We start from the raw sequence: 22,712 nt of genomic DNA on the forward strand, positions 1-22,712 counted from the left end.
GGGAATGTGTAGACTGGAGCTGCTGACACACAGTTGACTAACATATCTGGAAGAAAAACAAATGAACAGCTCTATTACTGACAGACTCCAGGGATAACCTCTGTGTACTATGTTGTCTGTGAACGGTAGGAAAGGGAACGATAGGCCACTTTCTATAATGTCGGTTTTGCAAGATCAGTAGTGTGCCATGCTACGCGATATCTATTGTGCAATTGTTTAACCTTGGCTTTCACGAGCGGCAACTTCAGGGACATAGACCGACGCTAAGTGAACAAGGAAGGCTGACTAGCTAGCAGGGAGTAAGGTTAATACAGGATTTTGTCTTGTTCAGTGTTGTGTAAAACCTACTGTACTGTGGAAATAAGATTTGGATGTAAATGAGTCAAACCTGTTGAGAAACCACAGGTTAACCGTGGATGTGCAGTGCTAACGAAAACCAACCCACCTGCCACCCTAAACACATTCTCTCACCCCAGGTCAACCTCTACAGGGTTAGTGGAAAAGGGCTTCCACGGTTTAAATGGGTCTGAACTGACTTGATCTACCGAGTAAACCACTCTTGTTCTCTCCCCCCCCCCCAAAAAAAACCTCCCCCCACCCCAAGACATATTTGACACACTCAGGACGGGCGTGGATTAGAGACCTGTTGTAATGTGTTCTAATCTTCATCATTAATGAGGTTCGCCATTAGAACCCTGACAGTATTTTTAATCTAAATAGATTCGACCAGACTGACCCGATAACAGAAACAATGTGTTCTGTGTTGATCTGCAGCTAGTTGGCTATTCCAAGGTCAATCGATCAATTTGGTAATGCAATCATCCAATGATTCCCATCACCACAGTCTCTGGACAAGATCTTCTCGACTTCTAAACAGATTACCGGTATTACAGATCAACTGGGTTTTCTCGCTTCTAATGTTGAAGAAGCATGTTCTGTATTGAGTCATTCCATTTGATTTTGAATCCCTTTTTGACTGTACCCCTTTTTTGATTTGCAGATCTTTCCATATGTATTTGCCCATGGAGAAAGTGATCAGAAAGGGATTTTTTTTGGACCTGAATGCCAAAATGTTTAGGAGATGGAGGTGCTCAAAGTTGATCCACTTTGCATACCCATACCATGAGACCTCCGTGTCTTCATCACGGTAAAAGTTAAATGGTTGCGTTTGACATCATTTTAAAGCTTACAAACAGGGTTGCCAAACTATATATATTTATATACATATATATACAGCGATAGGTTTAGGCTACTACATGATACTCTAATTTTCTGTTATTGTACAGTCAGTAAGCAGTTACACCGGAGGGCCCCGGTGGCAATAAATTAGTAAAACCAAAAGCTTACCTTGACTTGGAAGAGTTCCAGTGTTATGTTGGAAAGCGATAGCCAGCTAGCTAACATAGCATCCCTCTTTTTGAGCAGGGTGTTTCAGTAGGCTAAACTAGCTCGCTGCATTTGCTAACTACAGTGTGGCAAAAACGTATTTAGTCAGCCACCAATTGTGCAAGTTCTCCCACTTAAAAAGATGGAAGGCCTGTAATTTTCATCATTGGTACACTTCAACTATGACAGACAAAATGAGAAAAACAAATCCAGAAAATGACATTGTAGGATTTTTAATGAATTTATTTGCAAATTATGGTGGAAAATAAGTATTTGGTCACCTACAAACAAGCAAGATTTCTGGCTCTCACAGACCTGTGACTTCTTTAAGAGGCTCCTCTGTCCTCCACTCGTTACCTGTATTAATGGCACCTGTTTGAACTTGTTATCAGTATAAAAGACACCTGTCCACAACCTCAAACAGTCACACTCCAAACTCCACTATGGCCAAGACCAAAGAGCTGTCAAAGGACACCAGAAACAAAATTGTAGACCTGCACCAGGCTGGGAAGACTGAATCTGCAATAGGTAAGCAGCTTGGTTTGAAGAAATCTAATTGTGGGAGCAATTATTAGGAAATGGAAGTCATACAAGACCACTGATAATCTCCCTCGATCTGGGGCTCCACGCAAGATCTCTCCCCGTGGGGTCAAAATGATAACAAGAACGGTGAGCAAAAATCCCAGAACCACGCGGGGGAACCTAGTGAATGACCTGCAGAGAGCTGGGACCAAAGTAACAAAGCCTACCATCTGTAACACACTACGCCGCCAGGGACTCAAATCCTGCAGTGCCAGACATGTCCCCCTGCTTAAGCCAGTACATGTCCAGGCCCGTCTGAAGTTTGCTAGAGAGCATTTGGATGATCCAGAAGAAGATTGTGAGAATGTCATATGGTCAGATGAAACCAAAATAGAAAATCTCAACTCGTCATGTTTGGAGGACAAAGAATGCTGAGTTGCATCCAAAGAACACCATACCTACTGTGAAGCATGGGGGTGGAAACATCATGCTTTGCGGCTGTTTTTCTGCAAAGGGACCAGGACGACTGATCTGTGTAAAGGAAATAATGAATGGGGCCATGTATCGTGAGATTTTGAGTGAAAACCTCCTTCCATCAGCAAGGACATTGAAGATGAAACGTGGCTGGGTCTTTCAGCATGACAATGATCCCAAACACACCGCTTGGGCAACGAAGGAGTGGCTTCGTAAGAAGCATTTCAAGGTCCTGGAGTGGCCTAGCCAGTCTCCAGATCTCAACCCCATAGAAAATCTTTGGAGGGAGTTGAAAGTCCGTGTTGCCCAGCAACAGCCCCAAAACATCACGGCTCTAGAGGAGATCTGCATGGAGGAATGGGCCAAAATACCAGCAACAGTGTGAACCTTGTGAAGACTTACAGAAAACATTTGACCTCTGTCATTGCCAACAAATGGTATATAACAAAGTATTGAGAAACCTTTGTTATTGACCAAATACTTATTTTCCACCATAATTTGCAAATAAATTCATAAAAAAATCCTGCAATGTGATTTTCTGGATTTTTTTATTCTCATTTTGTCTGTCATAGTTGAAGTCTACCTATGATGAAAATTACAGGCCTCTCATCTTTTTAAGTGGGAGAACTTGCACAATTGGTGGCTGACTAAATACTTTCTTGCCCCACTGTATCTCTCTTTTCTATTTCTCTCTTGCTTCATTTTGGAAGAAATGTATTTGTTCAACTATTGTCTTTTTCTCTCTGAGTCAACTACTCACCACATGTTACACACTGCAGTGCTAGCTAGCTGTAGCTTCTGCTTCCTGCAATCAGAATAAGAGAATGACATGTCAGTTCATGCTGCAAGAGCTCTGATAGGTTGGAGAATGTCCTCTGGAAGTTCTCACAATTACTGTAAGTCTCTGGAAAGGGGTGAGAACCGTAAGCCTCCTAGGTTTTGTATTGTAATCAATGTACCCAGAGGAGGATGGAAGCTAGCTGTCCTCCGGCTAGACCATGGTGCTACCCTACAGAGTGCTGTTGGGGCTACTGTAGACCATTGCATAATAGTGTGTTTTAATCAATTATTTGGTGACGTGATTATATTTAGTTTTATATAAAAAGGGTCACTTTTAATGCTTAAATATTCATATTATTATGAAATTCACTGAGGATGGTCCTCCCCTTCCTCCTCTGAGGAGCCTCCACTGCTTTTAACGTCAATTATCTATCTGTTTCAATGTTGCGTATGTTGTAGTTTAGACCCTATTTTACATATTCTGAGGTGTTTGTTGTTCCCACCATCTGTTTAGACACAGCATGCTCTTAAATACAGGGTGGGTGTCATTTCAATCATAGAAATATAATTCATAGAATGGACATGACCATTGAAATTTTAATTGACTAAAAATGCTCACTTCTAATTACTATCACAAAGACGCCGGACCACCCACCGTCAAATGTCAATTTAAATGTGAATATCTGTATTTCAGTAGATTTCATATGAAAGATTGATGGTATTTAAAGCAACTGATATTCCCATTCAAGTTAACATTCTCTAATGTGTGGTCTTCCAACTGTTTTTGTGCTACCATTTTGAAAGTTGAAATATCAACTTTCTCATTTTAGTACAGCCAAAACATGACACCCACCCTGTGTTCAAGAGCATGCTGTGTCTCAACTGATGGTGGGCACAACACGAACCCCTCAATGTAAAATAGGGTCTAAGCTACAACATATGCAGAGTTTGTGTTTTTAGATCATTTACATAAAAAGTTCCAAAATGTATTTTCTCTCAAGAAATATAGAATAGTTTGATAAGCCTTTTAAAGGATATCATTCTCAACCTTTTATATTTTCCAGTTATTAAGACATGGAGGTCTCGTGGTAGGGTGGGTAATGGAAAATTGGTCAACTTTTAAGACTTCTATTTCCTAATTGCTTTGGCATTCAGGTCCAAAAAGTCATTTTCTGATCTTCTCCCATGGGCATGGCACGTTTTGTTTAAAACAAAAGGGATTCTGTCAAGTGATTGAAATCAAATGGAATGACCCCATTTAGCAGGCCTGTTCTAGCTGACAGGCCCTTAACCCAGACGATAAGGGTATGATGTTGGTAAATGTGTGCATGCCTGAATGACATGGCTAAGATGGATCTCACCTACTGAAGCTCCTTTGTTAACTGTCACAACACTCACATGTCTCTCTACCAATCTATCTGTCCAGCTTTTCCAGGTATGTGTGTGTGTGTGTGAGAACACTTACAACTTCCAGCCAGCTGCAGTAGTTGAGATTTTACCTCCCCAACCCACACCTCAGTCCTGACCCAGCAGGTCTGAATTCCAAGCAGGGAGGCGGGTGTTCAGCACCCGTGGGTTGGGTGTTGTTGGCGCTGCCTACCTGCCACTAACCATGTTAATCCCTGTCATAGTGCATGATGGGAAGGTCTGCTACATCTCAGGTCTGTTCCTCCGACTCACAGAACTGCCAGAACGGAGCAGACTGACTGCCAGAACAGACATCATGACTATGTGCTGGACTCTGCTGCTATGGTAACACCCTCTGTGTATCCCAATGAAATCCAGAGCTATCAGAGAGGCACAGTTTCTCTCTCAGCCCTGTCAGCGTATTATGTGATTGTGTGTGTGTATGAGAGTGACTCGGGATTGATGCTGAGGTTGTGTGTGTTGTTGGGAAGGTTGTGCTCTGTGTGTGTGTGGCTGACGCGGAGTGTTAAGAGCACAGAGGGAGAAGGCGCTCATGTGGAAAATTCCATTAGGACAGCAGTTTGTGACCGACAGAAGGACAGACCGTGAGTGAGAGGCATTACCCAGAAAACACTGCTATTGTCAGTGCCAGTCCCTCTAACTGTAACCAGTTAGCCATTTTACACTGGAACACACTAAACTGATTCTCAATTGATCCAAAACCAGTCTACACTGATACACCATCTCACAAACCAGATTGCACTCATACACCACGATCTAGTACAGTACCCTCTGAGACAGGATTAGTCCAAGGTGACCTTGGTGCTGGAGCTCATTACTTTTAGTTTACACAATTTATAGTATGTCCTATCAGATTTACTATAAGTACAGACTTCATTTCCTTCATTGTGTATTCACAGTGTGTATGTGTAGTTTTCCTCACCTGGTAAATCATTCTAAGTGTCTGCCTGACATTGGTTATTTTCTTCATTGTAATGATGACATTGAGGGATTCCAGTTTCTCTGAGTTGCATATAGTGTGGCTCTGCTATCTCTCTGTTTCTCTGCAGCAGTGTGGATTAGAGGTCGACCGATTATGGTTTGTCAACGCAGATACCGATTTATTGGAGGACCAAAAAAAGCCGATACCGATTAATCGTCCGCTTTTATTTACGTATTTAATAAGATTTTTACATTTATTTATTTGTTATAATGACAATTACAACAATACTGAATGAACACTTATTTTAACTTAATATAATACATCAATCAAATCAATTTAGTCTCAAATAAATAATGAAACAAGTTCAATTTGGTATAAATAATGCAAAAACAAAGTGTTGGCGAAGAAAGTGCAATAAGTGCCATGTAAAAAAGCTAACGTTTAAGTTCCTTGCTCAGAACATATGAAAGCTGGTGGTTCCTTTTAACATGAGTCTTCAATATTCCCAGGTAAGAAGTTTTAGGTTGTAGTTATTATAGGAATTATATGACTATTTCTCTCTATACCATTTGTATTTCGTATACCTTTGACTATTGGATGTTCTTATAGGCACTTTGTTATTGCCAGTGTAACAATATAGCTTCCGTCCCTCTCCTCGCCCCTACCTGGACTCGAACCAGGAACACATGGACAACAGCCACACTTGAAGCATCGTTACCCATGCAGAGCAAGGAGAACAACCACTCCAAGTCTCAGAGCGAGTGATGTTTGAAACGCTATTAGCGTGCGCTAACTAGCTAGCCATTTCACATCGGTTACACCAGCCTAACCTCGGGAGTGGATAGGCTTGAAATCATAAACAGATCAATGCTTGAAGCACAGCGAAGAGCTGCTGGAAAAACGCATGAAAGTGCTGTTTGAATGAATGCGTACAAGCCTGCTGCTGCCTACCATCGCTCAGTCAGACTGCTCTATCAAATATCAAATCATAGACTTTACTATATTATAATTAACACATAGAAATACGAGCCTTTGGTCATTATGGTCAAATACAGAAACTATCATTTTGAAAATAAAACGTTTATTCTTTCAGTGAAATATGGAACCGTTCCGTATTTTATCTAACGGGAGGCATCCATAAGTCTAAATATTTCTGTTACATTGTACAACCTTCAATGTTATGTCATAATTACGTAAAATTCTGGCAAATTAGGCAGCCCAAACTGTTGCATAAACCCTGACTCCATACCAAGTGACAAATTCCCTAGTTTAATAATGCCTGCTAACATGAATTTATTTTAACTAAATATGCAGGTTTAAAAATATATACTTCTGTGTATTGTTTTTAAGAAAGGCATTGATGTTTATGGTTAGGTACAGTCGTGTAACAATTATGCTTTTTTCGCAAATGCGCTTTTGTTAAATCATCCCCTGTTGGCTGTCTTTGTTAGGAAGAAATGGTCTTCACAGTTCACAACGAGCCAGGCGGCCCAAACTGCTGCATATACCCTGACCCTGAAGAAAGGCATTGATGTTTATGGTTAGGTACACATTGGTGCAACGACAGTGCTTTTTTCACGAATCCGCTTGTTAAATCACCCGTTTGGCGAAGTAGGCTATGATTCAATGATAAATTAATAGGTATCACATCGATTTTATGCAACGCAGGACAAGCTAGATAAACTGGTAATATCAACTATGTGTAGTTAACTAGTCATCAAATCAAATTTATTTATATAGCCCTTCGTACATCAGCTGATATCTCAAAGTGCTGTACAGAAACCCAGCCTAAAACCCCAAACAGCAAGCAATGCAGGTGTAGAAGCAAGTAGTGATTATGTTGAGATTGTTTTTTATAAGATACATTTAATGCTAGCAACCACCTTACCTTGGCTCCTTGCTGCACTCGCATAACAGGTAGTCAAGCCTGCCACGCAGTCTCCTCGTGGTTTGCAATGTAATCGGCTATAATCTGTTTCCAAAATTACCGATTTGTTATGAAAACTTGAAATCGGCCCTAATTAATCGGCCATTCCGATTAATCAGTCGACCTCTAGTGTGGATTTTTGTATGACCTTTGCTGCAAGCCCCCTCCATCCTTTTACGTGTGTGTGTGTGTGTGTGTGTGTGTGTGTGCTTGTGGTCTCTCACTTTGTACATTTGCAGTAGAGCTTTTCTTTCTGTCATTCTTTAAATTTTTTCAGTGCCTGCCTTCGTTTGTTAACCTGCCCATCCTGTCGGGCTGTGGGGAGGATTTGAGGAGTTTGAACAGGCTATCATGTCTCACACACACACTCTCCTGTATGGTCACATCAGGCCCTTTCCCTGCACTGCGGCCAGGTCACCTGTGGTCAGTGCAAGGGAGGCAGTGGAGCCTCTGTGTGATCACACCTACAGTGGGGAAGGGGTGTCGTCACCCTCCTACAGAGCTCTGGCTCCAGACCTGTTTCTATTCACAATCACTGATTCCACACTTCCTGTTTTGATAAGAGACCACAAACATCTATCTCTCACAATCTATTATGAAAGAATTTGTGTGTTAGGGCAGGGTGGAAAACGATTGTGGTGGGTAAACAAAAGCATCAAACCATTTTGAAGATGGCCACAAAAGCATCTATTTGTAGGATAAAATAAATGCTTCTGAAGTGCTGGATTTGGAGTGTTACTTTTTGCAAATGGGTCCATTGTACATTGTAGTAATTTGTCTCCGTTTACTATCAGTCTATATACGACTGTGAAATAGTCTCATCCCTGGGTGGGGACTCTTGTCTGTTATCAGCTTAGTCTCATCTGTCGTCTGTCTTTTTACGCTCTTCATTTCATTCCCTCCCTCCTCTTTATGGACGAGGTGCTCCAGTGAACCTCCTCCACCCAATCATTCCCGCACAGAGCAGACCGGGAGGCTAATGTTCACATGTGCATTGTTACCATTGATATTAGCAGATGCTCTTATGCTGCGTGGCATAAAGGGTCAAAGTTCGAACAGACTCAGCAGCCGTGTTGCGTAATGTCCTGTAATAACCGCTGGGAAACCACCGACCTACTGAGACGCGTTGGGAGTAGAGGGAGGCAGGGCACTGATCCTGCTATTCCCAAGGTCACCAGTCTACTTCTCCGTTCACATCCACGGTGACTGAGCTGTATGCTGGAATTAGAATCAATCTAGGTGTCCTGTCTGCTGATACATATTCATGTACGAGACCCCAGGTCACCATATCCTAGCTCAAGACCAAAACATGGAAAAGTAGGCCTCAAAAAAAGTAGACTAAAATCATTTACAATCACAATTTAAAATGCAACGGTTGCTTAGCGTATTGAAAGGATTACTTGAGGACAATGCGGAGCATCGCTTGGAGAGAAGCTGCCAGCCTGCACGCATTTCTCAGTAATGTCTGCGGTTTGATCGCGGGGGAGGCACTAGTAATGTCTGCGGTTTGATCGCGGGGGAGGCACTAGTAATGTCTGCGGTTTTCGGTTTGGCTACTTGTTTCAACTGTATTAGTCTATAAATAAGTCTCTTTGCCAAAATTAGTCTTCTCTCTCCCATGTCTTATTCGACTAGTTGTTCAGAAACGTTTGCGTGCCTACATTTTACTCCCTCCTCTATGTTTAATGTAACACACAAACATTAATTATTCACTTTGGTTGCCAATCCTGACGGGAAGTTTGTTCTATAGAAATGATTTGACTCTGTGTGCCACAGAAAGTGGAGATTTTCGGCACCACCTGTCAGTTGTTTAGGCCGTGAGCCAATTGCTTTGAATTTGATGTCGGCATTTGAACTCGGCCTTGTAAACCTACTAGCCTAACGGCAAACTGTTTTATGCAGCTTCATCTAAAGTCAATTTAATTGACCTTGCCAAAATTATAAAATTACTCCTGTCTATACAAAAAACACTACACCAGAGAGCATGATTTAGGCCACAGAGGATCATTAGCTTCTTTAAAAAATGGCTATCGATTGTATGAAAATCGCAAGGCCAGGGCATAATCTCGATTCGGGGTAGTGTGCAATTTGCGCAGCATTTCAAATGGCTGATTTGTTGATTTGCGGCTGTCAGGCTTATTTAAGATGCTTTCACTATCGCAACATTTCAAAATACAATCTCTAGAAAAACAAAGGAGATCAAGAAGTAACTCAAACCTGTCTCTTTCTTTAGGCTATCAAAATCTTAAATCTTAAATCCCAGTTGGCTACTGTTTGTTCAATAGCTTATTTTATTGTCACTTGTTCTCAACTGGCCGACCAGGTTAAATAAAGGTGAAATATCCCCGGTGAGTGCACCTATTCACGGTCTTCATTGGGTGAGTCCTTTCTCTTGAATTGTTTTATTTTTTTTGGTGACAATTTCCTCCAGGTTAAACGTCATAGCCTACAGTATGTGTCTCCTCTTTTTATAGGCCTCGATTAGATTGATTGCATTCTAGACAAGGCCGTTTTTCTATTTATCCCAGTTTGTCAGTGTCAGCAGAGCAGCCTACCCTGTCATTATTTGTGGTATTATAGATTCTGCTGGATTCACATACATTTATTGTGTCTGACTTCATAACTGTTATCCCAACAGGTTTTATTCATTCATGGAGTACATGTGGGCCACAGCAACCTCATTTAGCTGCCTCCTTTTTAGTGGGTTGGGGTTTATCACCAAGCCCATGGAGAGAGCCTCATCACAATAGGCATAAAATACACTAGTCTACATGTTTTTTAGCCTGGAGAAAAGTCTTGTTTTTCACTGCCTTAGATTTAATGATCTAATTAAAGTTAATCAGCCTTGATCAATACTGTGGACAGAGGGCCATAAAACACTGGACTTGGTTGCTATGGTGACCGAGGATGTGCAGTGCAGTTATGCGTGAGGAGACATATCCACACAGGGGGAGGTGTGTGTGTGTAATCCCATCTGTGAAATAGGCCAAAGTGTTTGTACCTCTTCTGTTACAACTGTAGTCCATAGTCTAAGCTCTCTGTTGAAGTTACCTTTTTACATTAAAAAAAAATGCTATTACCAAATTAGGTTTCTCTGGGGTTATTTTAAAAACAAGTCTGAGTCAGTGAACCATTGAGGAATATTTTGTTTGCTCATTTAGTTAATAGCCAGCAGTTGTGTGTGAATCTGAGTGTGTTAGGGGGAGTTGAGAACAGTGTGTGTGTGCAGCAGGATGGAGCAAAAGGAGGACCAGGACGGGGGAGAGAAAATAGTGCTTATGCTTTGCCATTTTGTTTTATCACGCTGACTAGTAGGCTGGAAAAACAATTAGAAAGTAAACAGATGAATGTTTATGGGCTCGTAAAGTAGGTTCCACCCCATCTCTGCACCAATGTGTTTGTATGTACAATCTCCTGGGCTTGCAGTCCAAAGTCTACTCTTCCCCCTCTCTGCTTTTCTCTGCATAATAAATGTTGTATGCATCCGAAATGGCACCCTATTCCCTAGTGCACTACTTTGGATGAGAGCCGCTGTGTATAGTGCACTATGCAGGGACAATAGTATTCCATTTAAGACACAGGGAAAAGACTGAGTCGTGTTATGTGTTGTAGAATCAGGAGGATCCTGGATGTGTAGGGAGGCCCTCTGTGTTAATAATGCAGTGGCCTCCTCTATTACCAGAACTGGTGTGTGTATATACTACCCTATCATATGGCTAATAACACAAAAGTCAGCTTCGATAACAGAGACTATTCTCTGTTTTGTTGATGCATTTGTGTGTCTCTCTCTCTCTCCAGCATCAAGTTACTGGCAGTACAAGACCTGGTAGATCGGGAAGCCCTTGACAAGGTACAGTGTAGCAATCCCTTTCTTCACCTACTAGAACAAATAACTTATTGATTTGGGGAGCAAAGTTCTGTGTACCGATTAGTCCACCAGTACAAAATCTTTATGTTCGTGATAATTATGAGAGGCTCTTGTCATTTAAAAACATGTAGAGAACCTCCATTGTTCTCTCTCTCACCCACCCACTTAACCTTCTGTACTTTCTCAATTATGCACAATTCTTTCTCGCTCTCTATCTCCTGCTTTTTCTCCTATCTCTTGCACTCTGCCCCTCGCTCTCTTGCGCTCTGCCCCTCGCTCTCTTGCGCTCTGCCCCTCGCTCTCTTGCGCTCTGCCCCTCGCTCTCTTGCGCTCTGCCCCTCGCTCTCTTGCGCTCTGCCCCTCGCTCTCTTGCGCTCTGCCCCTCGCTCTCTTGCGCTCTGCCCCTCGCTCTCTTGCGCTCTGCCCCTCGCTCTCTTGCGCTCTGCCCCTCGCTCTCTTGCGCTCTGCCCCTCGCTCTCTTGCGCTCTGCCCCTCGCTCTCTTGCGCTCTGCCCCTCGCTCTCTTGCGCTCTGCCCCTCGCTCTCTTGCGCTCTGCCCCTCGCTCTCTTGCGCTCTGCCCCTCGCTCTCTTGCGCTCTGCCCCTCTCGCTCTCTTGCGCTCTGCCCCTCTCGCTCTCTTGCGCTCTGCCCCTCTCGCTCTCTTGCGCTCTGCCCCTCTCGCTCTCTTGCGCTCTGCCCCTCTCGCTCTCTTGCGCTCTGCCCCTCTCGCTCTCTTGCGCTCTGCCCCTCTCGCTCTCTTGCGCTCTGCCCCTCTCGCTCTCTTGCGCTCTGCCCCTCTCGCTCTCTTGCGCTCTGCCCCTCTCGCTCTCTTGCGCTCTGCCCCTCTCGCTCTCTTGCGCTCTGCCCCTCTCGCTCTCTTGCGCTCTGCCTCTCGCTCTCTTTTGAGCTCTGCCCCTCTGGCTCTCTTTTGAGCTCTGCCCCTCTGGCTCTCTTTTGAGCTCTGCCCCTCTGGCTCTCTTTTGAGCTCTGCCCCTCTGGCTCTCTTTTGAGCTCTGCCCCTCTCGCTCTCTTTTGAGCTCTGCCCCTCTCGCTCTCTCTTGCGCTCTGTCCCTCTCTCTTGCGCTCTGTCCCTCTCTCTTGCGCTCTGTCCCTCTCTCTCTCTTGCGCTCTGTCCCTCTCTCTCTCTTGCGCTCTGTCCCTCTCTCTCTCTTGCGCTCTGTCCCTCTCTCTCTCTTGCGCTCTGTCCCTCTCTCTCTCTTGCGCTCTGTCCCTCTCTCTCTCTTGTGCTCTGTCCCTCTCTCTCTCTTGCGCTCTGCCCCTCTCTCGCTCTTGCGCTCTGCCCCTCTCGCTCTTGCGCTCTGCCCCTCTCTCTCTCTTGCGCTCTGCCCCTCTCTCTCTCTTGCGCTCTGCCCCTCTCTCTCTCTCTTGCGCTCTGCCCCTCTCTTGCGCTCTGCCCCTCTCGCTCTCTCTCTTGCGCTCTGCCCCTCTCGCTCTCTCTCTTGCGCTCTGCCCCTCTCGCTCTCTCTCTTGCGCTCTGCCTCTCTCTCTTGCGCTCTGCCCCTCTCTCTCTTGCGCTCTGCCTCTCTCTCTCTCTTGCGCTCTGCCCCTCTCTCTCTTGCGCTCTGCCTCTCTCTCTCTCTTGCGCTCTGCCTCTCTCTCTCTCTTGTGCTCTGCCTCTCTCTCTCGCGCTCTGCCTCTCTCTCTCTCTTGCGCTCTGCCCCTCTCTCTCTCTTGCGCTCTGCCCCTCTCTCTCTCTTGCGCTCTGCCCCTCTCTCTCTCTTGCGCTCTGCCCCTCTCTCTCTCTTGCGCCCTGCCCCTCTCTCTCTCTTGCGCTCTGCCCCTCTCGCTCTCGCTCTTGCGCTCTGCCCCTCTCGCTCTCGCTCTTGCGCTCTGCCCCTCTCTCGCTCTTGCGCTCTGCCCCTCTCTCGCTCTTGCGCTCTGCCCCTCTCTCTCTCTTGCGCTCTGCCCCTCTCTCTCTCTTGCGCTCTGCCCCTCTCTCTCTCTTGCGCTCTGCCCCTCTCGCTCTCTCTCTTGCGCTCTGCCCCTCTCGCTCTCTCTCTTGCGCTCTGCCCCTCTCGCTCTCTCTCTTGCGCTCTGCCCCTCTCGCTCTCTCTCTTGCGCTCTGCCCCTCTCGCTCTCTCTCTTGCGCTCTGCCCCTCTCGCTCTCTCTCTTGCGCTCTGCCCCTCTCGCTCTCTCTCTTGCGCTCTGCCCCTCTCGCTCTCTCTCTTGCGCTCTGCCCCTCTCGCTCTCTCTCTTGCGCTCTGCCCCTCTCGCTCTCTCTCTTGCGCTCTGCCCCTCTCTCTCTCTTGCGCTCTGCCCCTCTCGCTCTCTCTCTTGCGCTCTGCCCCTCTCGCTCTCTCTCTTGCGCTCTGCCCCTCTCTCTCTCTCTTGCGCTCTGCCCCTCTCTCTCTCTTGCGCTCTGCCCCTCTCTCTCTCTTGCGCTCTGCCCCTCTCTCTCTCTTGCGCTCTGCCCCCCTCTCTCTCTTGCGCTCTGCCCCCCTCTCTCTCTTGCGCTCTGCCCCTCTCTCTCTCTTGCGCTCTGCCCCTCTCTCTCTCTTGCGCTCTGCCCCTCTCGCTCTCTCTCTTGCGCTCTGCCCCTCTCGCTCTCTCTCTTGCGCTCTGCCCCTCTCTCTCTCTCTCTTGCGCTCTGCCCCTCTCTCTCTCTCTCTTGCGCTCTGCCCCTCTCTGTCTCTCTCTTGCGCTCTGCCCCTCTCTCGCTCTCTCTTGCGCTCTGCCCCTCTCTCGCTCTCTCTTGCGCTCTGCCCCTCGCTCGCCCTCTCTTGCGCTCTGCCCCTCGCTCGCTCTCTCTTGCGCTCTGCCCCTCGCTCGCTCTCTCTTGCGCTCTGCCCCTCGCTCGCTCTCTCTTGCGCTCTGCCCCTCGCTCGCTCTCTCTTGCGCTCTGCCCCTCGCTCGCTCTCTCTTGCGCTCTGCCCCTCGCTCGCTCTCTCTTGCGCTCTGCCCCTCGCTCGCTCTCTGTTGCGCTCTGCCCCTCGCTCGCTCTCTCTTGCGCTCTGCCCCTCGCTCGCTCTCTCTTGCGCTCTGCCCCTCGCTCGCTCTCTCTTGCGCTCTGCCCCTCGCTCGCTCTCTCTTGCGCTCTGCCCCTCGCTCGCTCTCTCTTGCGCTCTGCCCCTCGCTCGCTCTCTCTTGCGCTCTGCCCCTCGCTCGCTCTCTCTTGCGCTCTGCCCCTCGCTCGCTCTCTCTTGCGCTCTGCCCCTCGCTCGCTCTCTCTTGCGCTCTGCCCCTCGCTCGCTCTCTCTTGCGCTCTGCCCCTCGCTCGCTCTCTCTTGCGCTCTGCCCCTCGCTCGCTCTCTCTTGCGCTCTGCCCCTCGCTCGCTCTCTCTTGCGCTCTGCCCCTCGCTCTCTCTTGCGCTCTGCCCCTCGCTCTCTCTTGCGCTCTGCCCCTCGCTCTCTCTTGCGCTCTGCCCCTCTCTCTCTCTTGCGCTCTGCCCCTCGCTCTCTCTTGCGCTCTGCCCCTCGCTCTCTCTTGCGCTCTGCCCCTCGCTCTCTCTTGCGCTCTGCCCCTCTCTCTCTCTTGCGCTCTGCCCCTCTCTCTCTTGCGCTCTGCCCCTCTCTCTCTCTTGCGCTCTGCCCCTCTCTCTCTCTTGCGCTCTGCCCCTCTCTCTCTCTTGCGCTCTGCCCCTCTCTCTCTCTTGCGCTCTGCCCCTCGCTCTCTCTTGCGCTCTGCCCCTCGCTCTCTCTTGCGCTCTGCCCCTCTCTCTCTTGCGCTCTGCCCCTCTCTCTCTTGCGCTCTGCCCCTCTCTCTCTCTCTCTCTCTCTTGCGCTCTGCCCCTCTCTCTCTCTCTCTCTCTTGCGCTCTGCCCCTCTCTCTCTCTCTCTCTCTTGCGCTCTGCCCCTCTCTCTCTTGCGCTCTGCCCCTCTCTCTCTCTCTCTCTCTTGCGCTCTGCCCCTCTCTCTCTCTCTCTTGCGCTCTGCCCCTCTCTCTCTCTCTCTTGCGCTCTGCCCCTCTCTCTCTCTCTCTCTTGCGCTCTGCCCCTCTCTCTCTCTTGCGCTCTGCCCCTCTCTCTCTCTTGCTCTCTGCCCCTCTCTCTCTCTTGCGCTCTGCCCCTCTCTCTCTCTTGCGCTCTGCCCCTCTCTCTCTTGCGCTCTGCCCCTCTCTCTCTTGCGCTCTGCCCCTCTCTCTCTTGCGCTCTGCCCCTCTCGCTCTCGCTCTTGCGCTCTGCCCCTCTCGCTCTCGCTCTTGCGCTCTGCCCCTCTCTCTCTCTTGCGCTCTGCCCCTCTCTCGCTCTTGCGCTCTGCCCCTCTCGCTCTTGCGCTCTGCCCCTCTCGCTCTTGCGCTCTGCCCCTCTCGCTCTTGCGCTCTGCCCCTCTCGCTCTTGCGCTCTGCCCCTCTCTCTCTCTTGCGCTCTGCCCCTCTCTCTCTCTTGCGCTCTGCCCCGCTCTCTCTCTTGCGCTCTGCCCCTCTCGCTCTCTCTCTTGCGCTCTGCCCCTCTCGCTCTCTCTCTTGCGCTCTGCCCCTCTCGCTCTCTCTCTTGCGCTCTGCCCCTCTCGCTCTCTCTCTTGCGCTCTGCCCCTCTCGCTCTCTCTCTTGCGCTCTGCCCCTCTCGCTCTCTCTCTTGCGCTCTGCCCCTCTCGCTCTCTCTCTTGCGCTCTGCCCCTCTCGCTCTCTCTCTTGCGCTCTGCCCCTCTCGCTCTCTCTCTTGCGCTCTGCCCCTCTCGCTCTCTCTTGCGCTCTGCCCCTCTCTCTCTCTTGCGCTCTGCCCCTCTCTCTCTCTTGCGCTCTGCCCCTCTCTCTCTCTTGCGCTCTGCCCCTCTCTCTCTCTTGCGCTCTGCCCCTCTCTCTCTCTCTCTTGCGCTCTGCCCCTCTCGCTCTCTCTCTTGCGCTCTGCCCCTCTCGCTCTCTCTCTTGCGCTCTGCCCCTCTCGCTCTCTCTCTTGCGCTCTGCCCCTCTCGCTCTCTCTCTTGCGCTCTGCCTCTCTCTCTCTCTTGCGCTCTGCCTCTCTCTCTCTTGCGCTCTGCCTCTCTCTCTCTTGCGCTCTGCCTCTCTCTCTCTTGCGCTCTGCCTCTCTCTCTCTTGCGCTCTGCCCCTCTCTCTCTCTTGCGCTCTGCCCCTCTCTCTCTTGCGCTCTGCCCCTCTCTCTCTTGCGCTCTGCCCCTCTCTCTCTCTTGCGCTCTGCCCCTCTCTCTCTCTTGCGCTCTGCCCCTCTCGCTCTCGCTCTTGTGCGCTCTGCCCCTCTCTCTCTCTTGCGCTCTGCCCCTCTCTCTCTCTTGCGCTCTGCCCCTCTCTCTCTCTTGCGCTCTGCCCCTCTCTCTCTCTTGCGCTCTGCCCCTCTCTCTCTCTTGCGCTCTGCCCCCCTCGCTCTCTCTCTTGCGCTCTGCCCCTCTCGCTCTCTCTCTTGCGCTCTGCCCCTCGCTCTCTCTCTTGCGCTCTGCCCCTCTCTCTCTCTCTTGCGCTCTGCCCCTCTCTCTCTCTTGCGCTCTGCCCCTCTCTCTCTCTTGCGCTCTGCCCCTCTCTCTCTCTTGCGCTCTGCCCCTCTCTCTCCCTTGCGCTCTGCCCCTCTCTCTCTTGCGCTCTGCCCCTCTCTCTCTCTTGCGCTCTGCCCCTCTCGCTCTCGCTCTTGCGCTCTGCCCCTCTCGCTCTCGCTCTTGCGCTCTGCCCTCTCGCTCTCGCTCTTGCGCTCTGCCCCTCTCGCGCTCTGCCCCTCTCGCTCTCTTGCGCTCTGCCCCTCTCGCTCGCTCTCTTGCGCTCTGCCCCTCTCGCTCTCTCTCTTGCGCTCTGCCCCTCTCGCTCTCTCTCTTGCGCTCTGCCCCTCTCGCTCTCTCTCTTGCGCTCTGCCCCTCTCGCTCTCTCTCTTGCGCTCTGCCCCTCTCGCTCTCTCTCTTGCGCTCTGCCCCTCTCGCTCTCTCTCTTGCGCTCTGCCCCTCTCGCTCTCTCTCTTGCGCTCTGCCCCTCTCGCTCTCTCTCTTGCGCTCTGCCCCTCTCGCTCTCTCTCTTGCGCTCTGCCCCTCTCGCTCTCTCTCTTGCACTCTGCCCCTCTCGCTCTCTCTCTTGCACTCTGCCCCTCTCTCTCTCTCTTGCGCTCTGCCCCTCTCTCTCTCTCTTGCGCTCTGCCCCTCTCTCTCTCTCTTGCGCTCTGCCCCTCTCTCTCTCTCTTGCGCTCTGCCCCTCTCTCTCTCTCTTGCGCTCTGCCCCTCTCTCTCTCTTGCGCTCTGCCCCTCTCTCTCTCTTGCGCTCTGCCCCTCTCTCTCTCTTGCGCTCTGCCCCTCTCTCTCTCTTGCGCTCTGCCCCTCTCTCTCTCTTGCGCTCTGCCCCCCTCTCTCTCTTGCGCTCTGCCCCTCTCTCTCTCTTGCGCTCTGCCCCTCTCTCTCTCTTGCGCTCTGCCCCTCTCTCTCTCTTGCGCTCTGCCCCTCTCTCTCTCTTGCGCTCTGCCCCTCTCTCTCTCTCTCTTGTGCTCTGCCCCTCTCTCTCTCTCTCTTGCGCTCTGCCCCTCTCTGTCTCTCTCTTGCGCTCTGCCCCTCTCTCTCTCTCTCTTGCGCTCTGCCCCTCTCTCGCTCTCTCTTGCGCTCTGCCCCTCGCTCGCTCTCTCTTGCGCTCTGCCCCTCGCTCGCTCTCTCTTGCGCTCTGCCCCTCGCTCGCTCTCTCTTGCGCTCTGCCCCTCGCTCGCTCTCTCTTGCGCTCTGCCCCTCGCTCGCTCTCTCTTGCGCTCTGCCCCTCGCTCGCTCTCTCTTGCGCTCTGCCCCTCGCTCGCTCTCTCTTGCGCTCTGCCCCTCGCTCTCTCTTGCGCTCTGCCCCTCGCTCTCTCTCTCTCTCTCTCTCTCTCTCTCTCTCTCTCTTGCGCTCTGCCCCTCGCTCTCTCTCTCTCTCTCTCTCTCTCTCTCTCTCTCTCTTGCGCTCTGCCCCTCTCTCTCTCTCTCTCTCTTGCGCTCTGCCCCTCTCTCTCTCTCTCTCTTGCGCTCTGCCCCTCTCTCTCTCTCTCTCTTGCGCTCTGCCCCTCTCTCTCTCTTGCGCTCTGCCCCTCTCTCTCTCTTGCGCTCTGCCCCTCTCTCTCTGGCTCCCTCGGTGTAAACTATATTCTATTTCCAGGTTTAAATTTAGAGTGAACTTGTGAGGCCAGTCTCCTGTGCTTTCACCGCTATAAATAAGTCGGTGGTTGCTACGTGTAGAGAGAGAGAGGGTGTCTTCTTTGAGAGTGAGGAGATAAGAGACACTGCCCTGAAAGAATAACCTGATTCTCTATTACTGAATGTTATGTAATGTCCTCAACCCATTAGGGGTTCTCTATGTATGTCTGCGCTCTACTTTGGTCATGAGGTTAGGATAATGTAGCTGTGGACAGAGAAGTCAGAGAAGGTCCTCTCTCTAAGGACTGCCTGATGTACGATAATGAAGCAATATGAGACTGTCTGGTGAACATCCAATCAATTAGTTAAATAGATCTATAGATGTCAGATCTAGTCTGAAGATCATTTGTGTGTTCAGAAGTATACAATGTGTTTCAGAAAGTATTCAGACCCCTTGACTTTTTCCACATTTTGTGATGTTGACATGACACAATGTCGTTCTAAAATTTATTAAATGTTGTTTTTTTTCTCCCGTCATCAATCAATACACAATACCCCATAATGACAAAGCAAAAACTGGTTTTTAAACAATTTTGCTAATTTATAAAAAAATAGAAACCTGAAATATTACATTAACATAAGTATTCAGACCTTTTACTCAGCACTATGTTGAAGCACCTTTGGCAGTGATTACAGCCTTGAGTCTTCTTGGATATTTCATTTTAACTTTTTAAAATTGAACCTTTATTTAGCTAGGCAAGTCAGTCAAGAACAAATGTACAATGAAGGCCTACACCGGCCAAACCCGGACGATGCTGGGCCAATTGTGCGCCGTCCTCCTAATCACAGCCGGTTGTGATACAGCCTGGATTCGAACCAGGGTGTCTGTAGTGACGCCTCTAGCACTGAGATGCAGTGCTTTAGCTTGGCACATCTGTATTTGTAGAGTTTCTCCCATTCTTCTCAGCAGATTCTCTCAAACTCTGTCAGGTTGGATGGGGAGTTGCTGCACTGATATTTTCAGGTCTCTCCAGAGATGTTCAAGTCTGTGCTCTGGCTGGGCCACTCGAGGACATTCAAAGACTTGTCCTGAAGCTACTCCTGCGACGTCTTGGCTGTGTGCTTAGGCTCTGTGTCCTGTTGGACGTTAAAACCTTCGCCCCAGTCTCAGGTCCTGAGGACTCTGGAGCAGGTTTTCATCAAGGATCTTGCTGTACTTTGCTCTGTTAATCTTTTTCTTGATCCTGACTAGTCTCCCAGTCCCTGCTGCCGAAAAACATTCCCACAGCATGATGCTATAGCTATAAGATCGAACAAAGCCATGAGGTTGACGGAATTGTCCGTAGAGCTCCAAGACAGGATTGTGTTGAGATCTGGGGAAGAGTACCAAAAAATATCTGCAGCATTGAAGAGCCCCAAGAACACACTGGCATCCATCATTCTTAAATGGAAGAAGTGCTGCCGAGATGGTTCCCCAGATCTGTGCCTCGACACAATCCTGTCTTGGAGCTCTACGGACAATTCCTTCGACCTCATGGCTTGGTTTTTGCTCTGACATGCACTGTCAACTATGGGACCTTATATAGACAGGTGTGCCTTTCCAAGTCATGTCCAATCAATTGAATTTCCCATGGGTGGACTCCAATGAAGTTGTAGAAACATCTCAACGATGATTAATGAAAACGGATGCACCTGAGATCAATTTCAAGTCTCCTAGGAAATGGTCTTTTTACATTTGCAAAAATGTCTAAGAACCTGTTTTCACTTTGTCGTTTTGGGTATTCTATGTAGATTGCTGAGGAATTTTATTTAATGAAGCAATTTTAGAATAAGGCTGGAACAAAATGTGGAAAATGGCCAGGGGTCTGAATATTTTCAGAAGGCACTGTATGTTGGCATTGGAGATTATTATGAACCCTGTCTAGGTCCTAAACCAGTGTCTGTAAATTATATTTAAGTAATAAGGCCCGAGGGGGTTTGGTATATGGTCAAAATACCACGGCTACGGGCAGTTCTTAGGCACAACACAAAGCCATATACCACAATCCCCCGAGGTGCCTTATTACTATTATAAAATTGTCACCAAAATAATTAGACCAGTAAAAAAAAATCATGTTTTGATACACCAAAATTGGCTGTCAGCCAATTAGCATTCACGGCTCGAACCACCCAGTTTATAATGTTGTTTATATCAGTGCTGGAGCAGACTTTTAGTAACAGCTGTAGGAGCTGTTTGGGATGAGAGGGAAGAGAGATGAGCCGCCCGTCTGTCGGTCTGTCTGGTACAGTATGTGAACGTGAGGCGCTCCTGGAGAGAGAACTAGGTCGACAGAGCAGAGCTGCTGTCTCTCAGACAGCGAGAGAGAGAGAGAGAGTTAGAGTGAAAGCTCCTCTCTGAAGAGAGGGATTGATCATTTCTTTCTAAAAAAAAGAGAGGAAAGGAGAGCGGGAGAGAGAGAGAGAAAATGGAGGTGAGAGGAAGATATTCTTTCCCAAGGCAGAGAAGAGAGCTGGATTGGAGGATGCTTTATAAAGAAAAATGATCCATCTCGCTCTATTTCTCTTTCCTCATCTTCTACAGATAACATTTTCCCTCCCTCTATCGCTGCAGTACAGGCAGCCAGTGAGTCACGAAGTGTGTGTGAAATCAGAACCATTATGTCCAAACCCACAGGCTCCTCAAGCTCCCAGAAATGGTTTCAGTCACGACTCCAACACCACACCGGTCTTCCTTGTCTTTTCCCTCCGTTCCTCAACTCCCTGTAGAGATTTAACTGACCACTGGAATTTCACAACTTGGAATATTCCGGAAAATTCTAAAACTGAAATCACCTTTTCTGGTTTCATAACTTGCAGTGGAGAGTTCCCCCATGATAAGACAAAACAAGATATAACTGTAAATACAGGCCTACATGGGAGTAACATTAAAATGTCAAAATACATACACTGAGTGTACCAACATTAACGGTACCTACTCTTTCAATAACAGACTGATCAGGTGAATCCAGGTGAAAGCTATGATCCCTTATTGATGTCACTTGTTAAATCCACTTCAATCAGTGTAGAGGAAGGGGAGGAGACAGGTTAAAGGAGTTTTAAGCCTTGAGACAATAGAGACATGGATGCTGTATGTGTGCCATTCAGAGGGTGAATGGGAAAGACAACAGATTTATGTGCCTTTTTGAATGTGGTGTGGTAGTAGGTGCCAGGCGCACCGATTTGTGTCAAGAACTGATTGACCGATTTAAAGATTATAAAATGAGACGGGGAGATGAATGAGAGGGATAAAGTGAGTGGTGGAACGGGGGATTGAACTCCAGGACAATGTGGTTCAGGGACGGCAACACTACCACTCGACCAACCCCCCCCATAATGTTTACCTTTAATCTCTATATAGTCAACACATCAAAGGTCTACATCTGTGATGCTGCATCACGCACCACACACTGACTAAACCGAAAGTTTGAGTTGGCATGTTTACTAACAGTTGACATTTTTCACTGTTTAGTCACTCTAAGCACGTGAAGCAGTCTTAGTCACTTTTTTTTCCTGTTTTGTAGCTAAGGAACCTTCTGTGGTTTGGTGAATTACTGAGCGATGAGGAGTCTTTTCCCCAAAAATATCAGTCTTGGTCTTATTCTAGTTGTTTACCAGACTTCGCTAGTTTGAAGTTCAAAACCACGACTTTGTCCACCTGAGTGACATGAGGGACTTTCACACACACACATTTTCTTAGCGCAGTGTTATCCTTAACCCTGGGTTAAATCTGACCCAGAGGTGGCTTAAACAACATGCAGGAGTAGAGTAACATGGTGGGGTAGCCATCATCTAGCCAGTTGGTTACATCACTACACACCCACACTATTTACCATTTCACTCTCACACACACTAATACACACCCACACTTTCTCTCTTCCCATTTCACACTCCTACACACTTCCTTTGTATTCTTTCCCTCAGACCTATATTATCTATTGACGCAACAGGGTGGGCAATGGACATGTTTTTATTTGCCACAGCAATTATTCCTTATTTCCATTAAAACTTGTAACGATTGGAAATGAAGCTTAATTTCCTCTTACTCACTGCTGCTAAAACAAGTGTGTGCGTGTGTGTGTGTGCCAGCTAGCCAGCTGGACTGTTATCCATACCAAGAGGATTCTGGCCACTGGAAATCTACGTCAGTAGCAGCATATCGGTTATAAACAACAAATCGACAGGGTCTGGAAAATCTTAACTGTTATGCTTTGAATCCCAACCCTTCTGAGTGTGTGAAGTGGTATGTTGTCTACTCGTGTTTCAAGCGTTGCTGCAGAGTAGAGACTGGGGAACTATAACTGAGTTGGAGAAAATGGACTGTCAGTCTGCCTGTAGTTGTAGGGAGTAACCTGTTAAAGTAGTTTTATTTTTTTAACAATGCGACT

General features: G+C 48.3%; 1 protein-coding gene across 2 annotated transcripts in view; it reads left to right on the forward strand.

Annotated features, from left to right (window-relative positions):
- LOC110496430 (endonuclease/exonuclease/phosphatase family domain-containing protein 1) overlaps positions 1-22,712 on the forward strand; it is a 36,588-nt gene that overhangs the window by 5,098 nt on the left and 8,778 nt on the right. Inside the window, exon 2 of one of the 2 annotated variants that reach the window (XM_021572328.3) lies at positions 11,238-11,289. The exons of the other annotated variant lie outside the window; for it this stretch is intronic. Coding sequence (XP_021428003.1) covers positions 11,238-11,289 — 52 coding nt within the window. The remainder of the gene's footprint in view (positions 1-11,237; positions 11,290-22,712) is intronic. 2 annotated transcript variants of the gene reach the window in all.

The sequence above is a fragment of the Oncorhynchus mykiss genome, chromosome 18 (genome assembly GCF_057628025.1).
Source record: "Oncorhynchus mykiss isolate SJ-2025 chromosome 18, ASM5762802v1, whole genome shotgun sequence".
Classification (NCBI taxonomy): Eukaryota; Metazoa; Chordata; class Actinopteri; order Salmoniformes; family Salmonidae; genus Oncorhynchus; species Oncorhynchus mykiss.